Source organism: Vipera berus (genome assembly GCF_964194415.1).
Source record: "Vipera berus genome assembly, chromosome: 1".
In the NCBI taxonomy this organism is placed as follows: Eukaryota; Metazoa; Chordata; class Lepidosauria; order Squamata; family Viperidae; genus Vipera; species Vipera berus.
Genome location: NC_138202.1, coordinates 148732519 through 148760086, shown reverse-complemented (window position 1 = coordinate 148760086; position 27568 = coordinate 148732519). Strand labels below are relative to the sequence as shown.

The window sequence follows — 27568 nt, the reverse complement described above, 5'->3', positions numbered from 1 at the left end:
ACCATGGGGATGCTGCGACGCTTATAAGTGCAAGGACTGCTCATAAGTCACTTTTTTTTTAGTGCTGCTGTAACTTAGAATGGTTATGAAGTCGAGGACTACCTGTAGATTAAATAATTGTTTTGCCACAAGCAACACTGGCTGAATTTGTCTAGAGTAGGAGATGGCTGAAGCTGCTGGTGGTGTCCCAGTTTAATAAGATATTGGAGAGAGAGAGGGGCCAAGTTCCGAAAGCTCTACTTTTCTATCATGGGGCTGAAATGCCTTGAAAGATCATCTCCTTAATTAGTGTCCTCCCCCTCTCCTTGAAAATAGTCTTCCAAAATTGGTATAGAGCAGAGGTCTTCAAACGTGGCCCTTTTATGACTTGTGGACTTCAACTCCCAGAATTCCTCAGCCAGACACACTGAGGAAGTCATAAAAGGGCCAAGTTTGAAGACCCTTGGTATAGACCAAGCTTTCACAAATGAGAGCCCTAGGGGACAAATTGTTCAGTATCAGTAGAAATAGCATAGCTTGAAGGTTTGAAAGAATTTAAATTTTCCTAAACTATTAGGAAATATTGTGTACTGTGGTTATTATTTTGGGTTTTAATGTTTTTTCCCCAATGAGAACAGGGATTGCATGTTGCTATTTGGGGTTGTGGGCTAGTTTCATACCAGGGAAATACTATTGCAATTTAAATTGTAATTATATTTACAACAAATGTAATAAATGATACAAACAAATGCACCATAATACACTGATAATACTTTTATTGCAACCATTTTTTTTAAGGCCAAAGAAGACAAAGTGAATCCATGCAATTATCTTACTTTTCAAGCACGTTTTGAACTCCTCCCGTCAAAGTATGTATGTCAAGACAAAAGTAAATTGATAAGCACAGCTCTATGTTTTGGAGTGGAAATATTTGTGCCAATAGGTATTTTGATTTTGGACAATGCTACTGACAGAATAGCCTCAAATTGCCTAAACTGACCAAAATATATACCTGGAAATCAACATTGGTACCCTTGAACTGACACAGTGTGAACCCTCCAAAATCTGCCTTTTCCATGCACATAAAAGATGCATGATGTGGATTTTATTTATTTATTTAATGTACACCCCGCTTTTATTATTTTTACAAATAACTCAAGTTGGCAAATATATCCAACACTTTTCTCCTCCTATTTTCCCCACAGCAACAAGCCTGTGAGATGAGTTGGGCTGAGAGAGTGTGACTGACTCCAAGGTCATCCAGCTGGCTTTCATAGATAAAATGGGATTAGAATTCACAATCTCCTGCTTTTCTAGCCTGGTTCAGACGTTAGCTATCATCTGAAGTAGCAGAGCCTGAAAGACTTTTGGAAGAAGTCAGACTGGCCTAAGCTACCATTTCATGGATACTCTTCTTAAGGTGAGTACTGCAATCAAATGGGTAAGAATTACTATCTAACAGATGGGCCAAAGAGATTAACTAAGGTTTATTATTAGAGCTATCAAGAAAAATGACACAGATATGTTGGCTCTCTGGCATGAATAAAGCCTAAAATTCACTATGCAGTGAAATACAGAATCCTGTTAGGGATGGACATTTTTAACCACGGGGCTTGTTGGACTTACATACAGGTTGGGAAGGAATTGCTTATGGAGCTGTGGTTAGAGGAGGAGGCTTTCTTGCTGGCTGGGGAACTCTAGGAGTTGAAGTCCACACATCTTAAAGTTGCCCAAGGTTGGGAAACACTGTCTTAAGCGTAAAGATTCTCCACAGTGTCAAGTTTCTTCTATTACAGTTAATTCCAGCTATACCCCTAAACCTAATCACAGATGTCTCTTCTGTTTATTTCAAAGATAGTTGCAAATCTGTCTGGCATTCATTTGCCATCAACATAGATTATTTTGCTTGCCTGGAAAAGTATTACTTACACACTCTGCAGCTCTGCTTTTCATTACAGCCATTGTGATCTCAAAAGACCAAACAGCATTAAAAAAAACCATAAAATGGCATCACCATTTTGAAAACAAAAATACATCAATATTTGTCAAAATATAATATTTTAGTAACTTTAAATGTAGTAAATCTTAGTATTCTAACACTTAAGTTTCCTACACACTCCCTAAAAAGCATGTTCAAGAATCTTCTCTCTAAACAAAGGTCTTTGTATGCAGCCATTATCCTAGTTTACTCAGTATACAGGCAGGCCTCGACTTACGACCACAATTGAGCGCAAAATTTCTGTTGCTAAGCGAGACATTTGTTAAGAGCCTTGGTGGAGCAGTGGGCTAATGCCTCCTTAAGTAACACCAGCTGCCTGCAATTAGTGCAGGTTCGCATCCCACCAGGCTCAAGGTTGACTCAGCCTTCCATCCTTCCGAGGTAGGTAAAATGAGGACCCAGATTGTTGGGGGCAATTAAGCTGACTTTGTAATAATGCTGCTGGGGGGGGGCGAAAGCCCTAATAAGCAGCCATATACATGAATGAAGGCTATTGCTAAGCACATTTGATTTGTGCTTAGATTGTAAGCCGCCCTGAGTCTTCGGAGAAGGGCGGGATATAAATGGGATTAAAAGAAAAAGTGAGTTTTGCCCCATTTTACGACCTTTCTTGCCACATTTGTTAAGTGAATCACTGCAGTTAAGGTAGTAACATGGTTGTTAAGCGAATCTGGCTTCCCCATTCACTTTACTTATCAGAAGGTTGCAAAAGGAGATCACATGACCACGGGGACACTGCAACCCATCATAAATATGTGTCAATTGCCAAGCATCTGAATTTTGATCACGTGACCATGGGGATGCTGCAAGAGTCATGTGAAAAACAGTCATAAGTCACTTTTTCCAGGGCCGTTGTAACTTTGAATGGTCGCTAAATCAACTGTTGTAAGTCAAGGACTACCTGCACACTCTATGCCCATCGTTTTGCTCTATGCTCTGTCAGGAAAAAAAAAAAAAAGACAGATCATAATGTACAAGACCTTACTCCAGAAAAGGTTTGTTGCTTTATTAAGAGCATTCTTATTATCTGAGGGTATCTGAAGAGCCATCACGCCCCAATGGGACTAGCCTGTTCCACTTGCTTCGGCAGAAGGGGCCTACTGTGAACCCCATCTACTAAGGAACTCTGGCGGGTGAGGTCAAGGAGAAGAGCCTCCTGTAGAACACTCTACCAAGGAAAATGAGAACTGCATTCCGGGAGGCTATTAAAACCTGGTTTTGCGGGTTGGCTTTGGTCTCCAAGGGAGGTACTCATCGCTGACAAGTAAGATCTGGTTCTCATGCTGTCTATCTCCTTGGTTCTAGCCTTTATCTAGTGGTGTAATTATAACTGTTTTTGTATTTATCTTTTTTCATGGTTTGTAAGCCACCCAGAGTTGCCTTATTGGGGAGAAGGGTGCCATATAAATTTAATATATAAATAAAATACACACTCGAAATGAATTGAGTTGACTATTGAAGATTGTAAGGTAACTAAAACTAGTAAAAATGATGTTTAATCGTGATAAAAGATAAAATTCCAAAACTGATTTGAAACAAAATGACCGAATTTGCTCTACAGTGTTTCTGAATATTTGTTTTTAACACTAAGGTATTACTGTTTTAAAATAGCCTAAAAGTTCTTTTCATTGCAGTAATGGTAATGGAAGATCTAAGAGTAAATTATTTTCATTTTCTGCTCTAATTGCCTTAAATAACAATTACCTGCAGGTTTTAATAACTAGTCACTAAATTAATTAACCTCTGCCATAAATCCTAGCAACTTCAGTAAAGCTGATATCTCTCCTCCACTCAGTTCCCTGATAATTTTAAAACAGTGTTTGTTTGTTATTCCTCAAAAAAAGTACTTAATTTTTTGTTATTCAGAAGGTGAATTCCACTGACTCTATAAACAGCCATGCAGAATGAAACATGGGCTAATTAGAAGTGATCATTTCTATATATTTTTTAGTTCTAACTTAGTACTACATAAAATGTATTTATGAATATGCAAAGGATAGACAAATAATGCAAATATTCCACAAAATTGGCTCAGCAGCGCAAACAACCATATGATTGGTATGTTCAAATATATAACAGGAGTGGGAAGAAAATTATACAAAACTGCCTCCTGAGATGTGTGTGTGTGTGTGTGTATTCTCAATGACAGAGGTAACAGCCTAAAATTTAGTAACCTGTCTGTTTGGAACAAGCCAATGTTTTAAATACCTGAGTAGATGTTACAAACATAAATCAACTGTAGTATGTCAACACTGTCCCTGACTTCTGGAAGCATCAAAACTATTAAAAATATTTCTAGAAACCTACAATTCAATAACTCCCCCTACAAATATTGGGAGAGGGATAGTAACAGAAAGTTGCATGAAATAAAATGGTGCATAAGCAAGAATAGCATTGTACCACTTGGCTGTGATTAATTCTATCAACATTTACTTGTGTTTAAAGGAATGTATATATTGATAAAATCATTTGCTACTGAGTATAAGCTTCAGAATTTGTTTAAATTTGATCCTCATAACACAGTAGGAAGATCTGGGATTATTACAAGATTTAAATTAATGCAAGGCAGTTAGCAAAGCCTTGTTATCTTTAAGTACACATGCCTCAAAATACTAGAGAAATCCATTAGTCCATCAGCCGCATATTTTCTGAAAGGATGTAAAGGGAAACATGTGAAGATAGAGAGACATAATTTATTTAAGAGAGAAAAAGAAAACTTGTGCAAATAAAGAAAGGTGATGGTATCCCTCAAGAGCTCTTGTTGAACCCTTAGCTTTAGTCTTTGTGACCTCCTCTCTTCTGTCTTGTTTTGATGTCTTATTCAGTCACTCTGAATAATTCTTCAGCAATTTTTTTAAAGATTAAAAAAAATGTGATTTCTGGGGAAGCTATGGGAAACTGAAGTCAGCTCTGCAGTGAGCAAAGATGACAACTGCACCAGAATGACAAATTGGCAAATGGAGCAACTTCTTGGAATTCCTCTCTGGACAAGGAGAGGACTCAGGACTGCCCATGCTCACTCCAGACAGTAGTTCCTTGTGAACAGACCATAAGACAAAATGGTTTCCAGTGGGTTACAGCTCACTGAGTCAGGGAATTGCTATCCATGCCTAAGTCACAGTTCCAAGCCTTCAAAATGACACTGGACTTGTATACTTCCTTTCCTAATCTTAATCACTTAATTGCTTGTTAAATACTTTTTTGATATTAAGAACCCACAAGTTACATTACATCATGTGAATCTCTTTCAATACTTAGTGAAAAAAAAAGTTCTATGCAAGTTTAAAGACTTTAAAATTTCTTTTGGAATAAATACCAAAGAGTGATGAAAATGTTGATTTTGGAAAGTTACAAATCGATTAAGGGGACAAGATTAGAAATAAGATTTTGAAAATTATTTTAAGGATGCTTCCTGTGGGAAAATGTAATTGTAATTGGGGAGAAAATTAAGTTTAAGAAATCTTCCCATAAGAAAATACAGTTTATCACGAAAATAAGAGTTTTTGATGGTTGAATATTAGAGGTAATTAGAAAGAATTAAGCTTTATAATTAAAGAAGAGCCATTAATGCCAAATGGAGTAAATTATACTAACTTGGGACAAATTTAAGGATATTCAGGACCAAAGTACTCAGATGTTACTTTTAAGATTGTCTGTTTTTAACAAGACTGAGGCTGATTCAAATGGGTATTCAAAAATTACAGAAAATGAGGACCCAGATTGTTGGGGGCAATTAAGCTGACTTTGTAATAATGCCACTTGGGGTGTGTGTGAAAGCCCTAATAAGCAGGCATATACATAGAATGAAGGCTACTGCTAAGCTTGTAAGCCGCCCTGAGTCTTCGGAGAAGGGCAGGATATAAATGGAATTAAAATAAATAAATAAAATAAATAAGAATGATATAAATAAATAGTTTATACTAGATATACAAATGAAACTGGGTGATGTCTTAACAATTAAGAGTGATGTATAAATAACACATCAGAAGAGTTGACTAGAATATCTTTTTCATTTTGGATTTGCAAAAGAAATGTGTTAACACTATAGGACTTTCTGAGAAAAGACAAAAAGAAAATAGAAAGAAATTAAGTCTTGGGACTCTATATTTGCAAAGTGTTAAGAAGATATTTTAATTGCTGGGAAAGGAAGACATTCTATGATCTACTTTGATCATTTCTGCCAAATAGATGAAAGGTTAACCTTTCCAACACAATATTTTATGTTCTGTAATTAAGAAACGTGATCAACTATTTGAATAGATCCACAGACACATTTACAATCAAATACATCTCATTAATTCATTATAACTCCTATGAAACACAAGAATAATTATTTTCAAGTGTGCATTCCAGCCATTTTGTAGCTTCTTGAATCCTAGTATATATAACTTAAAACGTACCAATATATTTTTTTAAAAGATAGAAATATGTTCAAACGTTCATATTAACTGAAGCATTCTTAGGTTCTTCAGCTATCTGGCTTTTTTTGATATATTTTTATTTTATTGCCGTGTGAACTGCAAGTTTGCCTTTTAAGTATATGCAAAAGATTCAAGCTATTAAATGGGAAGTTGGTTACCTTGATAATTATATAATGCCAAGAGCTAAGCAACTCTGATCCAGGCACGATTGCAGTGTTTCTTACTGAACTCTCCCTGTTTTACCCAAAAGCAATGCCTGGCAATGCAATACGGTTATTCCTTTTCTCTTTCCTTACGACTTGGGAACCCACCGAAGTTGAATCTGGATTCAGATTCCTACAAATATCGTCTACCTATTTCAATTATACATTGAAATAGTTCTCTATTTGGGGTGCCTGTTCCTTTTTAACATTTCCATAAATACTCTTAATATTCAGTAAATGGTCTAGGATTTAATAAATTCAGCTTCTTCCATCTAATTTCTAGAGGCTCACATCTGGAAAATATGTGATCCAGGGTCTTTCATAATCAAAGCTCATCTGTTTCTCATACACAATTACCACCTTTTTCTAAAATAATTTTTGGAGGATTTCAAATGCAAAAAAAGGGTCAAAAGGGAAAAAAAAGGCAGCAAAAGAACATCAAGAAGCCCTTTACTTCCTTGATACAATTAGCAACAGTCATGGTTGCTTTGAAATAAAGAAAATGTCAAGGAAGGCATCTGGTTAATCATTTTACATACTAGAGTGTTTATTTTATTTATTTATTTTAATTCCATTTATATCCCGCCCTTCTCCGAAGACTCAGGGCGGCTTACAAGCTTAGCAGTAGCCTTCATTCTATGTATATGCCTGCTTATTAGGGCTTTCACACACACCCCATCGGCATTATTACAAAGTCAGCTTAATTGCCCCCAACAATCTGGGTCCTCATTTTACCTACCTCGGAAGGATGGAAGGCTGAGTCAACCTTGAGCCTGGTGGGATGCGAACCTGCACTAATTGCAGGCAGCTGGTGTTACTTAAGGAGGCATTAGCCCACTGCTCCACCAAGGCTCTTAAAGAGTAAGTCTGTCACTGGGGAAAAGATGCATTTTGATGATGTATTTCTAGGACTGCACAAGGTATTTCAAAGAGGTGAATCATAAAAAATGTGTATGTGTGAACGTGGCACCATTTTAAAGCAGTAAGGCAGCTTCTTCCTTTGTAAGGCATGCAAACGTTGTTCCCCATTATCTGTGCATTCACAGCCATACACAAGAGACACTTCTACTGGAATGGCCAGTGAAACAGATGCAATGGCAGCAATGAGGTGTGGTTTCTGCACCCTCACCAATGTCACAGTATACTGTAATGTGGTCTTTTAGAAAGACACGGTGCTGTGTTTATTAAAGTGTCTCTCTAACTCTTGTTGAAATCATTCCGTGCTAAACAATTCAGAAGTCCATTTAGCTATTCCGTATGAGAGCCTTGCATCACCTGCACAGGGCCAAGTGTATCAGACATTTCTACGCCACAGTCTTGTCAGGGTTTTGACTGAATCACTTATCATGGTGTCAATAAATTTCCCAAATGCTATCAAAGCACAGTTGAGCTTCATTAATCTATGGGCTGCTATTTTATTACCTTCCTTCTGCTACTACAGTGTGTAAGAGTCCGCTAAGCTTAATGTTTACTCGGTGATGGTATACCAACTGCAACAGAATTATAAATGTTCTTCCACATGTTCTTCCACCCATCACAGTTAATCAAATCAACAGCAAGTACAATAAACAAGAGGGGCTAAACATTCACACTAAGTTAAGCTTTCTTATGATTCCTACAGGTGCTTTATACTAAATCACTCCAATGTTTTGTTAAAAAAATTACAATCGTAAATATAAGGTTCCTATATATTTTTCCCCAGGCAGTATAACCAACCAGCACAAAAGTAAATATTACTGTGAGTTGGAAAGATTAAACAAGGCTAAAATTTCATTAAATGGGATTTTATTTTAATTTTTTAAAAAACTGATATAGTCGTATGATACATCCTACTTTAGAAACATACTGCACAATGTTGCTCATTTTGGAGGAGTGGTCTTGCTATTATGCTTTTTGTTCATTTTTTGCTTTGGAGTGAAGATATGAATCTCATGAACTCTGAAAATCTAATAAACTGTGATGGAAGCTTTTGTCTATCATAGCCAATAGGAGCACAGAAAAAAGTATATTATTGATAAAGCCTAAAGTGTGAAATTTTAAATTGCATCCAAAAAAAAAAGTATGCTTTCCAACTCAAATGAAGTAGTGGTTCTACTTTATGATGATCAGATTCCCTACCTGCACTGTCCCTGTTAAAATTCACTGTTATTTTTGGAGACTTCTTGGTGAGGAATAGTGAGTCAGCAGATCTCCAAACAAGCGGAGATGACATTGTGGCCACAACAAAAAACTGGCAAGAAGGACTAGTACCACAGATCTTTCCTGGATATGGAGAGGAGAGGTGATCGTCCACTAGTATTCTAAACAGCTGCTCTTTGCAGGGGACTGCAGGATAGCCATTTCCATGGGTTTGAACACTGGGAGATGAAGGAAAGCTATCATTATTCCAACTAGTAGGAGTTGTTTTAAGGACACTGGGTTCGCTAATTTCTAATTACTTTGGGAAATTACCTAATTAATTGTCTTAAGGCTAAAAGAGATCTTCAAAAGAACAAGTTTGCCGAGCTAGCTGGTCAGTTTACTTTGATTCCAGAATAAAAGAAAAATTAACTTTAAGCTTTAGAATGTAAAGAACCTCTTTTTAAAAAAATGGCAAAAGGCTATATAAGACTTTAATTTGAAAAAAGTTACACATGAATTAAGGGGCCAAACAATTTGGAATGGTAGGATTTCTGCTATAAGAGTTATATAAATAAATAGCACCTTCATGAGAACTAAACTTATTTAGTCTACCTTAAGTCATAACAGAAATTTGAGACTTTATGATTTAAGACCATAGGCATAAAAAGAAAAAAGATTTTTTTTTAAAAAAAAAAAAGGTTGGCTTTTTTAGCATTGGGACAAAATGACGGAAAGTGGCTTCAAATTTTATCTACTCTAGGAGATTTCTGAAGATGGAGCAGAAACTAGCAGCTACGATATCAACACCATCTACTTCTATGGATAGATTATTTCCCAAAGTTGTTAAAGAAGAAATGCCAGATATAAAAGTAAATGGCTTGGAAGATCTACAGGAAAAGCACTGAAACACATCTCATCTAACGCAGAAATATCAGAATATAAAGAATTTGCTGAAATGCTGAATTTTTTTTTAAAAAAATGTGGCTTATAAAAGAGAGATGATAGCTAGAATGGAAATACAAATAACAAACCAAGAGAATGGCACGGATAATGACTCCTGACTGGATTTACAAAACAGTTTGTCAAAGCCCTGAAGAAGCCTTTGAGATGGGTATGAGGGAATGAAGTTGAAACTGCTATATGCTTGTTTAAAAAGCTGCTGCAATCATGCAGACAAGTCCCCTCCATCACATTTCTCTTAGACCTGTGCTAACAAGCATGTAAAATTTGGTGTTCCAGCTGCTGGGCTAATTGAGCCACAGTCTAGTATTTTTCAAGGACGTGCTGACATAAAGAGGCAGCTTCACCCTCTCCCGTCTTTGAGTTTAGAAAAAGCAAATGCTAAGACAGAATGGGACACGGTGCCTCAGTGGGTTAGGACGCTGAGCTTGTCGATCAGAAGGTTGGCAGTTTGGCGGGTTGAATCCCGAGTGCCGCGTAACAGAGTGAGCGCCTGTTACTCGTCCCAGCTTCTGCCAACCTAGCAGTTCGAAAGCACCTAAAAATGCAAGTAGAAAAATAGGGACCACTACGGTGGGAAGGTAACAGCGTTCCATGCGCCTTTGGCGTCTAGTCATACCGGCCACATGACCATGGAGATGTCCTCAGACAAGTGCTGGCTCTTCGGCTTTGAAATGGAGATGAGCACCGGCCCCTAGAGTCGGAAACGACTAGCACGCATGTGCAGGGGAACCTTTACCTTTACCTTTTAAGACAGAATGGGAAAGAAGTGGAGGATACCAGGAAAGGTACAGGCAAATGCCCTACAGAAGAGGATGCAATGTCTACAGATTGGCAGTTAGTACAAGCAGCAAGAGGAATTTCATTCAACTGTCAGGACCACAAGCTACAGTAAGTAGGATATCTTGGTGGGACTCCTGCCTGGAGCCTGGACCTTTGCCTGAAAGCTTAGCAGCAACTGGAAAAGGAGCAACCATACTGAAGCAGCACTTCATCCAACTATTGCAAGAATATTTGGAGAAAGACAAAAATTGTGTGAGGGGTCCTGGGTGTTCTCTGAACTTGGTTGTTTTCTTGCAGACATTTCATTGCCCAAACTAGGTAACTGATGGCTAGCACTGAAGATGTTACACAGTTTGGGTAAGTGAAATGTCTGCAAGAGAACAACCAAGCTCAGAGAGCACCAAGGACTCTTCATTTCAAGCTACAAATATTCTCCTTTATTGGTAGTCTTGGGGGGTCTTGCCTGGAGCCTGGACCTTTGCCTGAAGCTTAGCAGCAACTGGAAAATGAGTAACCACACTGAAGCAGTGTTACTATAAAGACTTTGAGATTTTAATTTGAACTAAGTAGTAAAAGAATAAGTATTAAAGGATGGAATGTTAAAGACATGTTCACATGGCAAAGCTTATCACTTGCAAAGCTTAGAAGGATGGTGTTGAGAATGGTGGAATCCTTTAACTTTTTTTTTCTTGCAAACCACGTTCGACATGTCTAAACCCATTTTCCTGTGTGACGTAAGACGACCTGTATGTAAGAGGGGCATTCCTGCTTGAATCTAGTTAAACGTGCATTACAAAACTAAAAGGTCAGTTTTTGTCATCACTGCATTCTCTCTGATTTTGGTCTCCCATATTTGTATTGTTGGCAAGGCTTCATCTTTTCAATGTTAAGCCAAATGGGTTATTTGTTGCATTTCTATCCTACTAAAGGAATAACTGTCAGTGGACTTTAATACATCTGAGGAGCCCCTCTTTCATAACTCGGCACTCTTAGCAGCTAACGCCCTTCACAAGCTGATAGGTCAGGTTAACATAGATTTGCTTCAAATTCTTATCGTTTCAGTTTCTCTTTGTCTACTTGTAGGATACAGCAGTATTCTCTCTGCCGTTCAGGACCCACCATCTTCCTACTTCTCAATTTTTCCTTTTAATTTTCCTAAGGCTTATAGCCTCCTTCCAGGAGGTCCTGAAAGCTGAATCTGAGTCTCAGCACTGCATAATATCTTCACTGTCTCTTACTTCTTGTATTCAGCCCAACCCATTGGCATGGCTCATTTGTTTGAGTTTCTTCCTTAGGGAAAGCTACTTTCTCTGTCTATTGTAGCACCTTCTTTGATCTGATCAATGTTCACTCTCTCTTCTCTGTGAAATATGGCACCGGATGCTCTAATCCTCTGATTTTGATTTTGAAAATCCACACATTTGAACTTGCTACAAATACATGCCAGGTTGTTTTCAGGGAGCATTAAACATAGCCAAAGCATTGCAAGTCAGGACTCTAAAGTCCTGTCTGTTCAGCCTCATTATTTTTAAAGTGATCGACAGTAATAAATTTTGATTTCGTTTGGTTTCTTGCTGAGGCTCTCAGCTTATGAGTACAGCATTGATTTAGAGGGGCATTTTGTTAAGGTTTTCCCCTACAATTCCATTGCCAAACTCCTGCTTGTTTCCCCTATTCATTCACTCATTATGGTCAACCACAATGAAGGCCACATCTATTTTCCTGATCTGTGTGGTACATGATCCCGTGTCTTAAGTCTTATAAATACTGTATATACATATGCATATATGTATATGTGTGTGTGTGCGCACGTGCACGCACGCACACTCACTCACCCACAAAATAATTAATGCTCATAAATCATCTTCTGTCTCTGCTTACCTCACAGGCAAAGTTCTGTCTCCTTTCCTTCTGTCCATTTCTCTTTGGGGAACTGGGTACCAACGAAAATTGAGTTTCCAATTGAATCCTCCATAAGTCATGTCTGATCCAGCCATGTATTCAAATGTGTCATCACTGATTACATCGATAATTGGGCATACAACGATTTTTCTATAAAACAAAAATAAATATGCAAACATATTTTCCCGTCAAGGAAATCAGTCTGGTCCAAATGCACATATCTACAGAGGTAAGGCTGTATGTAAAGGGCTGGATCCCTTTTGAAACCCATTAACACCTTGATTAAATAAATACAATCAAAACCTACTCAGGAGAAGAAAGCATGAAGGCAGGACATGAAGGCTTCCCTCTCCTCCCTTTCCTAAACATTGTTAACAATATATCTGAAGATTTATCCATGCAGCCTTGGCAACTGAAACTAGGGAAAGCTCCAGAGATTGCTGCATCCGTTTGGAGATATGAACTGTGACCAAGTTAGGTGGGGGGGGGGGAGAAATACCTGCTTCCACAAGCATTTGAGTGGATTACTGTTTTTAAAATCCAGATGCATTATTCATGGCACATTAAGCACATCCACACCTTGCGAAATCCATAACATATAAGTATGCACAATTCTTTTTAGGTCTTGCTTTTTTTTTCTTTTTATTTTACCCCAAAGCACACAAGCTTTCCTCAAGCAAAACCCAAATGGATAAACTCAATATACAAACGATTAACAAGAAGTCACAGATAGGAAATGGAGCAACATTCATTGTGTTTCCACTCGTCCACTGTATAAAAAGCTTTTGCTTATTTTGAATTCAAAATCTAGCTATTCCGATGAAGACAAAAATAGAAATAGTTTTTTTTTCACCATGTGAGGTCTATCAGCTAGCAAACAATCAGAAACATATATTTCCAAGAAACCTAATGAGAAAGGGGAGGGGGGGGGGAAACCATAATGGAAATTGAGTATGCAGAATTCAAACTACAAATGTGGAAACAGAGATGACAGATTCAGTTCACAATGAAATTAATGACTGGAACCACAGAAAAAATACACAACAAAAGGCTAGACTTCCATCTGTCAACATGATTTCATTTCACTGACTCCATTGAAGAGTCAGATTATTGCATTCAATAATCTCAATAGCCACTTCCAATTCTACGGCTCTATGAAATTATCAATATTTGAGTGGTCTATCCAATGTTTACAGAAAGCTCTTTTCAAGCACATCACGTATTGTCTTTTCACTGCAGTTCTTGCGTGGTTCTGATGCCGAGAGAACCAGGGGCAGGTTAAGCTATGATTTCTATGGGGCTGCCCTTAAGGAATGTCAGTAAGCCTCATTTGGTCCAGAATGCAGCAGTGCCAGTAGTTATAGGTTTGTCTCTCAGTGCCCATGTTTTGCTCCGAGAACTACACTGGCATTATTTATTTATTTTTTATTTATTTATTTATTTATTTATTTATTTATTTATTTATTTATTTATTTATTTATTTATTTGGATTTATATACCGCCCTTTCCCGAAGGACTCAGGGCGGTTTACAGGGTATTTAAAACAGGAAATACAAAAGTTAAAAACAATTAAAAATAATTACAACAGTCACTGAAAAAGTAAAAAAACCCCAATTAAAATTAAAATTAAAATTCTCAGCCTGGGCCAGAGAGCTTGAAGAGCCAGGTCTTCAGGTCCCGGCGGAATGAACGGAGGTCGGGGGCAGTCCTAAGCTCCACGGGCAGCTGGTTCCAGAGGGCAGGCGCACCCACTGAGAAGGCCCTCCCCCTGGGTGTTACCCGCCGGCAATCTTTTACCGGCGGCACCCTGAGAAGTCCCTCCCTGTGGGAGCGCACTGGACGAAGGGAGCTTGATGCCGGCAGCAGGTGTTCCCTCAGATATCCCGGACCCAAGCCATTTAGGGCTTTATAGGTCATTACCAGCACCTTGAATCTCACCCGGAGGGCAACCGGAAGCCAATGCAGCTGCAATTCAAGTGTTACGTGCTATCGGTCCACCTTACTCCCATTATTTCCATCCATTCCATTGGGCAGGAGTAACATGTTGCAGACTCCATCTACTAAAGATTTTCATTTAGCGGGTTTCAGGAATCATGCCTTTTCCTTGATTGCTCCTACACCCGGGAACATCATACCACTACGATTGCTACTAAGATGCCCAGAGTTGTTCTGAGGAGAAATGGCAGCAAATCAGATAAATAACTAAATAAAGTAAATAAGAACTAATCCTGACTCTGCTCATGTTTTGGAAAACTTTGAAAACCTAGCTGGGAACCAGGCAACAGAGAGCATTGCTTGAAGGTAAGTGGTATGTGGCAGATTCCGGGGAATGCTGGGGCCACAGAGGCAATCACGGCATTCCCCAAGGCTCATGCCCTCTAAGGGAATGGCACGAAGCACTGTCACATAGTGCCACTAGACCAAGATGGGCTGGAGATAGAGAATTGTTTCTCTATTGTTCAGGGGTGCACATGTGTGAAAGACACACCAACAGAATCAAAGTAGGCATTTTCCAAATTTTTGACGCGCCAAGCCCCAAGGTTTCATTGCTGTAGGAATTCAACAAGCAGGACCTGAGTACAACAGCACCCTCCCAGTTGCATTTCCAAGCAACTGCTTCTGATAACAGCAAGTCATATGTACTGTAGATATGCTGCTATAGTAACTGCTAGAAGCAATTGATAATCTTATTCTTTTTTAAATTCCCTTTGAAAACCATCCATATTTGTAGCCCCTATCCTATATGTCACATATAAACTATGTGAAGATATTCCTGCTTTTATGTATTCTTGGATAACTGCAGGCTCTATTATTTTGGAACTATTAGGTAAAGGTTCCCCCGCACATGCGTGCTAGTCGTTTCCAACTCTAGGGGCCGGTGCTCATCTCTGTTTCAAAGCCGAAGAGCCAGCGCTTGTCCGAGGACGTCTCCGTGGTCGTGTGGCCGGCATGACTAGACGCCAAAGGCGCACGGAACGCTGTTACCTTCCCACTGTAGTGGTCCCTATTTTTCTACTTGCATTTTTACGTGCTTTCGAACTGCTAGGTTGGCAGAAGCTGGGATGAGTAACAGTCGCTCACTCTGTTACGTAGCACTCGGGATTTGACCCGCCAAACTGCCGACCTTCTGATCGACAAGCTCAGCATCCTAACCCACTGAGCCACCGCGTCCCCTTGGAACTATTAGCTCTTAGCAAAATCTTAATTAATGGAATGGCACAGACTTTACTCAAGTAAATCTACATATCTTTGTGTGTGAATAAAGCAGCAGACAACTGTGAAAGGGAAGCGCCACCTTTTCTTTCGAATGTCTGAACAGGTCAGAAAGCATTTCCCACGTGAGATAATAGAAAAACTTCTGAGACTGTGTTTGCTCTCTGCATTTTCTACAAATTAGTATTTATGTCATCTGGGATGTTTTTCGATTGTAACGGATGACTGGGCTACAGAAAACAAATGTTTAGATACTATTATACTATCTTACCTCACCTTCCCTATGTAAACCGAAAGCAACACTCACATAAACAATTCTTAGAGAAAGCCTAACTACTGCAGAATACTTTAGTGAATGAATCTAGATGTTCCTGGTGCAAATCCATATTCTTAGAAACGATGTCATACTCGCTGTCAGAGGTCTTTCAACTGACAATCAGAAGAAAAATGGACCCATTAAGCAGGAAGGCACTGTTTTAAATCCATCAGCAAAGTTCAGTATGTGTGCTTCAAGATTAGAGTAGCAGACTAGAACCAAACAGAATATAGTATTCTTCTGTTCTTTTATTGAAGCAGGACATTTCTGGTAGTTGAGATACAAACAGCAGGAAAAGAGTGGTTACTAACAAAGAGAGAGAGAGAGAGAGAGAGAGAGAGAGAGAGAGAGAGAGAGAGAGAGAGAGAGAGAGAGAGAGAGAGAGAGGGGGGAGGGAGGGGCGGGCTGTCATAGTAACAGAACCTGTTCTTAATTCTCACCTGTCTTCCTTTATTCTTGCCAGCAGGGGCTCCAGCCAACCTGTAGTGCATTCACAGTGTGCATCCAAGAAAGTGATGACCTGGCCTTTAGAAGCAGCAGCACCTCTAAGCCGAGCTCGGATCAGTCCCGACCGTTGTTCCATTCTAATAATTTTTACTGGCACTTGCAAATTTCTTACATAATTCTCTAATGGGAGCTTCAGAAAATCTGCCAAATGCCATTAAGAAAGAAAATACAACACAGTTTATTCAAGGTAAACTCCGAGATACAAAAAAACAACCCACCAACATTCGTAAAATAGAATGGAATGGAATGGAATGGAATGGAATGGAATGGAATGGAATGGAATAGAATAGAATAGAATAGAATAGAATAGAATAGAATAGAATAGAATAGAATAGAATAGAATAGAATAGAATAGAATAGAATAGAATAAGAATCTACGAGCTGCTTTTTCCTTTCCATAAAAAAATAATCAAAAAGGTCAAAGGTTTCTGAATACAGAGGAAAAAAACCAACAAAAAGAGAGAGAATTTGTTGCAAAAAGGAAAGAACAAGGGGAGGGTGGGGTGGAGGGAAAAATAGGAATCCAAGACCACTGAACTAAATACAACATTCTTTATTTTACAGGATCTTAAGAACACAGTAATCTATATATTATTGCATGAAAATAAAGCACCATTTGGACAAACAGAACACCGTCTATGTATATTTTAAAAAGATATCTTGCAGCCACAAATCCCAACACCTTCTCATTCTCATGGGGTTCAATGTGAGTCCACAGAGCATGGAAGATCATTCGATTGCCTACAGAATGTTCTCACTTCAGATGGTGGCACAGAGGGAAGGCATTCTATTTCTGGATTAGGATCACTCATGAGCCCTCTAGAGTGTATTTTGCAACCCACCTGAAACAAGCAGTCACTACTACTCAGCTTGATTCTAACTTCTTTAGCAATTTAGAAAGAAAATATTCTAGGATACAATAGCATAATGATATAGCAGGAGAAATGAAATAAACGGATTACTGTAAAATGAATTAAAAGATTCTGACTGCTACGCTATTTCTACACTATTTAAAAAAAACAACAACCCACCACATCATTATCTCATGAACAGGACAATCCTAAAACATATTTCAGGGAACAAGCCTCATTGAACTTAATGAGATTGCTGAATAAAGTGGTACAGGATTATGCTATAAAATACTCCTCTTGTTTTAAAAGTCAAATAAACATGTTATTTAAGCACATAATAAAAAGCAGCCCAGCCTTAAGAGACAAAAAAAGTAACAGCAATGTCATCATCATATTTTCAAATATTTTCTTAATAATATTTTCAATGCGCACCAAAAGGATCCAACTCCATATGGAAAAACAGAGTTTCTGGGAAGGGAATTCTGAAATTTAGGAGCAATTCCTCAAAATCAGGGGTCTTCAAACTTGGCCCTTTTATGACTTGTGGACTTCAACTTCCAGAATTCCTCAGCCAGCATGCTGGCTGAGTAATTCTGGGAGTTAAAGTCCACAAGTCATAAAAGGGCCAAGTTTGAAGACCCCTGCTCAAAATGACTGCAAGCATGGACAATTTCTATTGGCTTGAGGGATATAGCAGGCTTTGGATAGGATCAGAACACATTTTTTTGGAAGGTCACGGAAGCAATACAATGGACTCCTTAAGTCTTTGCAAGATTGAAGGCATCCATTTTGTTTTTAGCCCTCACACCATTCCCTACTAAAATGATTGACCTCTGTCACTTTTTGTGGCTCTGGAGACAGGATTTGAATGGACCACATGTGGAACCATGAACACACTTTCCATAGCCCTCGCTTAACATGATATGTGAACCCAGCTTCTGCCTCTTATTCAGTAGCAGAGAACTGTATCTCAGTTCCATTGTGAAAAGCAGAATCTGACTGAAGATTTATTCATGCTGTTAGAACGCCACAGGCTTAAAGACTGGAAGGAAGCACCCATTGTTCTTCCTGAGATAATAATCAGTTAGCTGCATTCAGATGCCATGATAAAAAGCAGTTTCTCTTTCAGCAGGGAACTTTTTTTTATTGTTATGAAGAGAATGAGCCAACGTATGCATTGCACTCACATTTTCTCATCTTGGAAGTACAGCTTCAGTGCACTTTACTTCTGCTATAAACCCTGCTAATTATGGCTTAATCAACACCCCATGATTAAGCAAGCCATGGCTAGGCTGCCACTACATGCTCTGAAGTTCTGAAAAAGAACAGAATTCTTGAGATAAGGTCTTAACAAAGATTGTATAATATTCAATTCATCACAGCTTCTTTCAAAGCAAAGGCAATTCCACTTTCACATGAATAAATGATCAGTAAGGGATCTGTTAAAGTGCCCTCAACAGGCACATCAAATAAAATTAATCTAAAGTCCACTAGATGTCTTCTATTTCTATCCCAATGCTCTCCAACTAGGAGAGTAAATTTGGTGGGCTGGGAAAGTTGAACAAGCCAAAGGCATCTCTACATTCTGACCAAATTCTCCAGCTGAACAAGATAAAAAGTGTTTTAGCAATAGCAATTAGACTTAATATCTCTTCATAGTGCTTTACAGCCCTCTTTAAGCGGTTTAGAGCCAACATATTGCCTCCCCAACAATCTGAGTCCTCATTTTACTGATCTTGGAAGGATGGAAGGCTGAGTCAACCTTGAGCCAGTAAGGCTCGAACTCCTGGCTGTGAGGAAAGTTTGCCTGCAGTGCTACATTCTAACCACTGTGCCACCATGGCTCCTGTTTTGTGACTTGTTCTCAGGGAATCCCATGTAATTTCTCACTTGAGAAAACCTGCCCTGCTCCATCAATACACATTCTCTTTGCTTTTTATAATCATTTGTCCACAACGGTAAATTGAGCTCTTGTTAAGTAGTATTAAAGAAATGATACAAAGAAAGAAAAGCTATCCCTTGTCCACAATAATGTTCAAATGTTAGTGAGTTTTATTTTTGGACATTCTTACCTCTTTCACTGGCATCATCTACCAAGATGATCTCAGAAAGTAAGTAGTGCGGAGACCGATTGATAACACTGTAAATAGTACGAAGCAAAGTACTCCACGCTTCATTATGAAACACTATGACCACACTTGTGGTGGGTAACTCATCAGGGTAGACTTTTGTCTTACATCTGTCAAATGAAAAAAAAAGAAAGAAAAAAAGAAGCAACAGAAAATGTATTCAGAAATTGTGGCACTAAATAACAATCTACAAGTTAATCAGGTTTCATAGGCTAGGCCTCAACGTTCCATACAGAAAGAGTGAACGTAGGATATTCATCTTTCAAATCTGTAAAAAGATACACCTGCTAACAAACAAAAAGGGATAAAGGAGCTAAAAGTGATATTAATTTTAAGGTTTGTGAAAACTGCCTCATTAATATGCTTCATTATTGGTAAATGCTGAATATAAGGATTCACTGTTTCTAAATTAATGACATGATATGAAATGAAAAACCTTCAGCACTAAATATCTGAGGTAACACCTGCTGCCAGCATCAAGCTCCCTTCGTCCAGTGTGCTCCCACAGGGAGGGTCTTCTCAGGGTGCCACCGGTAAGAGATTGCCGGCGGACGACACCCAGGGGGAGGGCCTTCTCAGTGGGTGCGCCTGCCCTCTGGAACCAGCTGCCAGTGGAGCTTAGGACCGCCCCCGACCTCCGTTCATTCCGCCGGGACCTGAAGACCTGGCTCTTCGAGCTCTCTGGCCCAGGCTGAGAATTTTTTAATTTTAATTTTAATTTTAACTGGGGTTTTATTTGTTCAGGGACGGATATAATTTCTTTTTAATTGTTTTTAACTTTTGTATTTTTGTTTTTAATCACCCTGTAAACCGCCCTGAGTCCTTCGGGAAAGGGCGGTATATAAATGTAATTAAATAAATAAATAAATAATAAATAAATAAATAAATAAATAAATAAATAAATAAATAAATAAATAAATAAATATCTGCCACAGTCTAATATAAGCAAGACAATAAATGGAAATATGTGCTTCCTCTACATAATTATTATTTCTTGAAGGAAATGGACAAACAAAAATATCTGTATGTATAAACATACAGGGAGTGCAGAATTATTAGGCAAATGAGTATTTTGACCACATCATCCTCTTTATGCATGTTGTCTTACTCCAAGCTGTATAGGCTCGAAAGCCTACTACCAATTAAGCATATTAGGTGATGTGCATCTCTGTAATGAGAAGGGGTGTGGTCTAATGACATCAACACCCTGTATCAGGTGTGCATAATTATTAGGCAACTTCCTTTCCTTTGGCAAAATGGGTCAAAAGAAGGACTTGACAGGCTCAGAAAAGTCAAAAATAGTGAGATATCTTGCAGAGGGATGCAGCACTCTTAAAATTGCAAAGCTTCTGAAGCGTGATCATCGAACAATCAAGCGTTTCATTCAAAATAGTCAACAGGGTCGCAAGAAGCGTGTGGAGAAACCAAGGCGCAAAATAACTGCCCATGAACTGAGAAAAGTCAAGCGTGCAGCTGCCAAGATGCCACTTACCACCAGTTTGGCCATATTTCAGAGCTGCAACATCACTGGAGTGCCCAAAAGCACAAGGTGTGCAATACTCAGAGACATGGCCAAGGTAAGAAAGGCTGAAAGACAACCACCACTGAACAAGACACACAAGCTGAAACGTCAAGACTGGGCCAAGAAATATCTCAAGACTGATTTTTCTAAGGTTTTATGGACTGATGAAATGAGAGTGAGTCTTGATGGGCCAGATGGATGGGCCCGTGGCTGGATTGGTAAAGGGCAGAGAGCTCCAGTCCGACTCAGACGCCAGCAAGGTGGAGGTGGAGTACTGGTTTGGGCTGGTATCATCAAAGATGAGCTTGTGGGGCCTTTTCGGGTTGAGGATGGAGTCAAGCTCAACTCCCAGTCCTACTGCCAGTTTCTGGAAGACACCTTCTTCAAGCAGTGGTACAGGAAGAAGTCTGCATCCTTCAAGAAAAACATGATTTTCATGCAGGACAATGCTCCATCACACGCGTCCAAGTACTCCACAGCGTGGCTGGCAAGAAAGGGTATAAAAGAAGGAAATCTAATGACATGGCCTCCTTGTTCACCTGATCTGAACCCCATTGAGAACCTGTGGTCCATCATCAAATGTGAGATTTACAAGGAGGGAAAACAGTACACCTCTCTGAACAGTGTCTGGGAGGCTGTGGTTGCTGCTGCACGCAATGTTGATGGTGAACAGATCAAAACACTGACAGAATCCATGGATGGCAGGCTTTTGAGTGTCCTTGCAAAGAAAGGTGGCTATATTGGTCACTGATTTGTTTTTGTTATGTTTTTGAATGTCAGAAATGTATATTTGTGAATGTTGAGATGTTATATTGGTTTCACTGGTAAAAATAAATAATTGAAATGGGTATATATTTGTTTTTTGTTAAGTTGCCTAATAATTATGCACAGTAATAGTCACCTGCACACACAGATATCCCCCTAAAATAGCTATAACTAAAAACAAACTAAAAACTACTTCCAAAAATATTCAGCTTTGATATTAATGAGTTTTTTGGGTTCATTGAGAACATGGTTGTTGTTCAATAATAAAATTAATCCTCAAAAATACAACTTGCCTAATAATTCTGCACTCCCTGTATATCTGTCCAAGACAGTATGCTTCAGAATTGCTCTCCTGCCCCTCACCTTCTAAAAATCAATCTTCTCAAAATTTGTCCAATGTGTCTTTGGTTGCTCACAACTGAAGACAATGAGAGGGGCGTTGAACACACACAAAAATCAGTGATGAATCAACAATTACTCAAAATAAATCCCATGATGGAAAGAGCATATTCATATGCTATATGTACGAAATTAGGTCCTGTATAAATACATACTACGTAGTCAGCCATGGTGTATGTTGAAATAACACTGCATGAGACTTGGATCCTGTCCTTCTCCAGCCTTATTTGATGGAAAGAAATAATGGAATCAAAAGACCTGAAATGGATAATTTATGCCATGAAGTCCAACACCCTGCTCAGTGAGAAACAAAGATTAAAGCATTCCAAACTCTGGAACTGTAATTTTGATTCTCTACCTTGTGGAAAAACTGCTTCTTCCATCAGGGTCAGAAGTCTTTTGTTTCTTTTTCATACTGAGTGGTTTTTGTGCCATGTCCAAAACATAGCAGTTTTCCACAAGATGTAGGCTATCCTGAGTTTGTTGCCTTTATTTCCAAGTTGGTGGCATTCTGGCAACATTATAACTTACAAGGTTAGTTCTTAGATTAGACATCTTAGCATTGAATAATATTGCCAACCAACTCAGTTAGTCTTTAGAGAAACGTATGGCAAACTGGCCAAAGACAGGTAGATCCTCACCATTAGCCACTAATGTCCATCAGTAAGACTGATAACCTTTTTTTAATCTTCCTTTTTTTTTTACCTTCCTTCCTAACAATTGAGATGTGAAAGCCACAGCTGGCCAAAGCCATGATGGGCAGTGGAAGCAAATATCTATGATTCAAATGTGATAGCAACTCTACCATAGGAAATTGAAGAGAATATGCAATAACAAGCATTAATTCATAACGTGAAATAAAAATAGATATTTTTATTTTTTTAAAAAAACTAAGAGGGAGATAATATAATAGATCAAAATGAAGGTGGACAGATCTTGTAGAGTAGAATTGATGAACATATGCAAGAAATGAATAAGAGAGTTAAATGTACTTTAGAAACGATTAATTGGTGTCATCTAGATTATTGTGGGTGTCTTTAAAAATAGGAACCCAAAGGCTGGTGATAATTTCCTGCGACACTCCAGTGAATGATGATAATGGAAGAATCAGAAAGGACCTCTTGGGAAAGCTCTGCACTTTCTAAATGAATGAAACCCAGGGGAAAAAGTTATTTTGCTAAGTGGCATGAATGGATGGATGGGAATGAGACAAGTGAATACAGAAAAAGAGTCTGACACATTAGGAGATCAAATAATGAAAATGTTAAAGTGAAAATATATTTTTAAAGTCTGTTTTAAGCATAAGCCAACTCATATGTTGGCACAGAAGAGAAACAAATACAGGCGGTCCTTGACCTATGACCAGAGTTGAGCCCAAAATTTCCGCTGCTAAGCCAAACAGTTAAGTGAGTTTTGCTCTGTTTTATGACCTTTCTTGCCACAGTTGTTAAGTGAGCCACTGAGGCTGTGAAATTAGTAACATGGTAGTTAAGTGAATCTGGCTTCCCAATTGATCTTGCTTCTCAGGTCACTAAAGGTGATCTTATGACCCCGGGATACTGCAACCGTCATAAATATGAGTCAATTGCCAAGCATATGAATTTTGATCATGTGACTACAGGGATGCTGCAACAGCTGTAACTGTGAAAAATGATCATGTCACTTTTTTTAGTGCTGTTGTAGCTTCAAACAGTCAGTAAGTGAATTGTTGCAAGCCAAATTCACTTAACAACCAAGAATTACCTGTAACCGATGGATTTTACTGTTCATGATGAACAACCGAAATAATTAGTGAAGGATAAAATGTTGATAGATTCTAAATGTGGGACTCTGGGCTAAGGGGAAGGCTGATCAGAGGAGGTCCACTCTTATAGCTTCTCTGGTACCAATGCAACATCTTTCAACCTTCTGTCTACTGTTCCATTGTTTAGTGTTCCAGCAAGGAGGATAGCAAAAATATTTACTCTGTGGTGGAGAGGGGGTCGCTTTGGCTTAGCCTTAAATCTTAAAAAGTTTCCTGAAATGGGGAAGAAATGTGCCTAGCCAATGTGGAGAGAAAATACAAGTTGGCAGCAAGAGAATAGAGAAAACAGAAAATCTGACAGAATAAAGACTAAGACGAGTGTGGTTCCATACCAAACACTGCCTGGAAAGTAAGACATACTGTATGATCTTGACACCTGAGATATTTGTAAAAGATAGAAAGCTTCAATAGAAATTACAGTTCCCCAAATTCAGCAACTCTCTTCTCTGCTATACAGTACCACGATCTTGAATCTGAATGTTATGTCAGACATGTCAAACTCACGATGTCACGTGACGTTGTGCAACGTATCAGAGCTTTTTTGCCATTGCCGGCAATGGGGTGGGCGTGGTTTCCTGATGACACGTCCGGCCCGCGGACCAGCAGTTTGACACCCCTGCCTTAGATCCTGAAATATTTATTCTGATTTATAACTAGAGGAGCTACAGTATATACAAATACTTCCGCAGTTTATATTAATTAAAACAGCAGGGGGAAAAACCGTTTTCTGTGATTTAAAGAAGTGCTCATTAAAAGAAAGATGATTGCTATTATTGAAGAAATAATATCAGTAAAAACAGAGAAAGATTTTCCTTTTTCTTGGGACATTATACAGTAATCCCTCTTTATTCTAAACAATACAATAATTGAAATGCTTTCCTATAGAAATATATTTGTTAGACATATATTAATACATATGAAATAATTATTGCTCTTTAAATGCAAGAAAACACATTTTCCAAGATCAATAATGTAAAATAAAGAGAAGACTATGTATCTATTTACTATTGTTGCCTTTGGCAATATATATATTGTATGACCATAAACACTTTCACTGTGATCTTACTCCTTTCAGAATTGAATGGATGTTTTTAACCAATGCAAGAACACCACATCAATAGAAGCCAGTGATTGGAACAAAGAGACACCAATGACTATAGGTAATTGCAGCAGCAGTATTTATCTGTTTCTGTTCAGAAACAGGACAAGCATTGTTGAAAAGTAATAGGATAATTCATTGGTTAATGCTGATCACACTGCATTTGGAAAGTCAGCCACAGTAATCAAAATCATGGCCCTAAATAAAAGGTTTGTGTACTTAAGGGATTCCTTTCATAGCGTCTAATCTGCTACCATGCCAGCAATGGATTTTTAGAACCTTAATTTTTTTTTACCATAATGCTGTCGACTATTTAAGTCTCTTGCCAATATATAATATAGCTAATTTATTCTGAGCAAAAGACCCACTCCACGACAATACCTGCTCTGTGGAATAACCTCCCTCTTGAGATTTGACTCACCACAACCCTGTTAGCCTTCAGAAAGGCCCTGAGGACTCTAATGAACCTTTGGATGTGGGACTAAGATATTAGAGAAGCAAGATGTATTACCAAGATGTTGGCATACCCCAACTGTGTGTTTGACTATTATGTTTTATTTTAATTCTGATTTTTTGTTGTAGTTGTATGCCACCTAGAGTCACTCTTTTGTGAGCTGGGAGGCCATGCCATTCATATAAATAAATCCTATCTATTATTTTCAGGGGTATGCAGGGGTGTTGATGGGGGAGACCGTATGATAAAGCCTCATCCCTTTGTATGTGTGACAATGTTTCACACAGATACAAATGAATGGGACTTCAATCACCTCCATCATATTCTCTTTTTGCCCCCTCTTATTATGGATGCCTCTCCTTTTCTTCCCTGCAATGGCTTGCTTAATTTTGATATCTTTAAGAGTCTCGTCTACTCAAAAATCAAGGGTTCATGAATGAACTGATATAAATTAGAGTTAAGCTAGATTTAGCCATTGTTAATGATGTTACAACAAATGTAAATAAAAAAAGATTGCTAAAGGCAGTGGAGAATTTATCCACACAGCATTCTTTCCATTTGCTGTTTTCTGAGGACAACAACCTTGCATCTCATAAGCAGGCTGCTCAGGCTGAAATTGGTCCAAAGTGTTCCAGCTTGAAAGAAAGCAGAGGATCTCCCACAAATATATTTCTAATGCAAAGGAGGAGGATCCTTTGGAGATGGGCAATCTCCTCTAATTGGCCAACTGGAGTACCACTTTCTTCTATATAACTAAAGCTTCTATACCTCCATGTCCATGAGAAAGACTGCACCTCTCTCATGCAGCTATGAGTGTGTGTGTGTGTGTGTGTGTGTGTGTGTGTGTGTGTGTGTGTGTTGGTCAAGATTATCAATTGTGGAAAAGAGCAAATGTGGGCCTCCACATGAACAGCATTCCCATTGATGTATCTCTTTGAACAAGCTGGCCTGGCCTGATGGGATGGGGTTGGGTTTTTATTATTTTTAATGTGTTTTAATCTATTGTAAGAGTTGTGGGCATTTGTTTAATCTCTTTTAATTTTTGTATTTTGTCTTTTAATATGTATTGCCCTGTTCACCGCCCTGAGTCCTTCGGGAGAAGGGCGGTATACAAATAATGTTAATAAAATTAATAAAATTAATAAAATTAATAATAATAATAATAATAATAATAATAATAATAATAATAATAATAATAATAATAATAATAATAATTGATAAACAGGAAAAAGAACATTTTTTTTCTTAAGAGTGAAAAGAAAGGGGCAAAAACGTGCTGTAGACCAGAGGTCTCCAACCTTCTGGGCACCAGGGACCGGTTCCGTGGAGAAAGGTTTTTCCGTGGACTGGAGAGTGCGTGGTTTTGTGTGCTACCTGCAACCCGTGGATGGGGCTTTGCTTGTTTGTGGGGACCAGTTGCTAGCATGCCATGGCCCGGTACTGGTCCACAGACCGGGGGTTGGGGACCCCTGCCGTAGAGGCTTCACCTTTGTACTATGACATCTGGTACATGAGATATGCATGTGTTCAGTTAAATGGGAAAGGAGAATGGAATTGGACCTGTACAGGAAACAGCATACATATATGTAATTGCAGTCACGGCCTGTTCAAAATTTGCTTAATCCAGAAATGCAGGCGCATCTTGAGCTCTGGAACCACAGGCATGCAAAGTTTTGCTGTATTGAGTGAAGCTGAATTTAAAAGAACCTAAGGTCAGGTCTTAAGCTAAATCTCATCTGGGAAATCTCAAATTTGATCACATATCTCTGAGCTGATCTGATCTGCAGTATATATGGACATTGGCTGTGGGAAGAGATACATTTGGAAAGGCTGAAGATACATGAATGCAATCACAATTAGGTTGGCGGAAGGAAGAAGGATTCTTCAGATAAGCCCCCTCCAACCTTCTTTCAGTGAAAGAAGAGGATGGTGGGAACAGGAGAGACATCGTACTTGTGGTACAAACCAGTTTTCTCAATGATAAAGTGGGGAGGGAGGGAGGGAGGGAGGAAGGAGCACCTTCTTCACTTCCCTCCTGCCTCTTGCTAATGTCTTGCTTCAAGAACAACTTTGCCAACTGGGATGCAGCTACCTAAAAGGAGATAGAAAAGAGTTCCAAGGTGTATCTGACTTGTCACCTA

General features: G+C 38.7%; 1 protein-coding gene across 4 annotated transcripts in view; it reads right to left on the bottom strand.

Moving 5' to 3' along the window:
- GALNT13 (polypeptide N-acetylgalactosaminyltransferase 13) overlaps positions 1 to 27568 on the bottom strand; it is a 206813-nt gene that overhangs the window by 79970 nt on the left and 99275 nt on the right. For 3 of the 4 annotated variants that reach the window (XM_081344089.1, XM_081344091.1, XM_081344090.1), the window contains exons 4-6: positions 19328 to 19494; positions 16338 to 16545; positions 12348 to 12518 (exon numbers count right to left, since the gene is read on the bottom strand). In XM_081344089.1, coding sequence (XP_081200215.1) covers positions 12348 to 12518; positions 16338 to 16545; positions 19328 to 19494 — 546 coding nt within the window. The remainder of the gene's footprint in view (positions 1 to 12347; positions 12519 to 16337; positions 16546 to 19327; positions 19495 to 27568) is intronic. The other variant, XM_081344092.1, reaches the window with a different exon arrangement.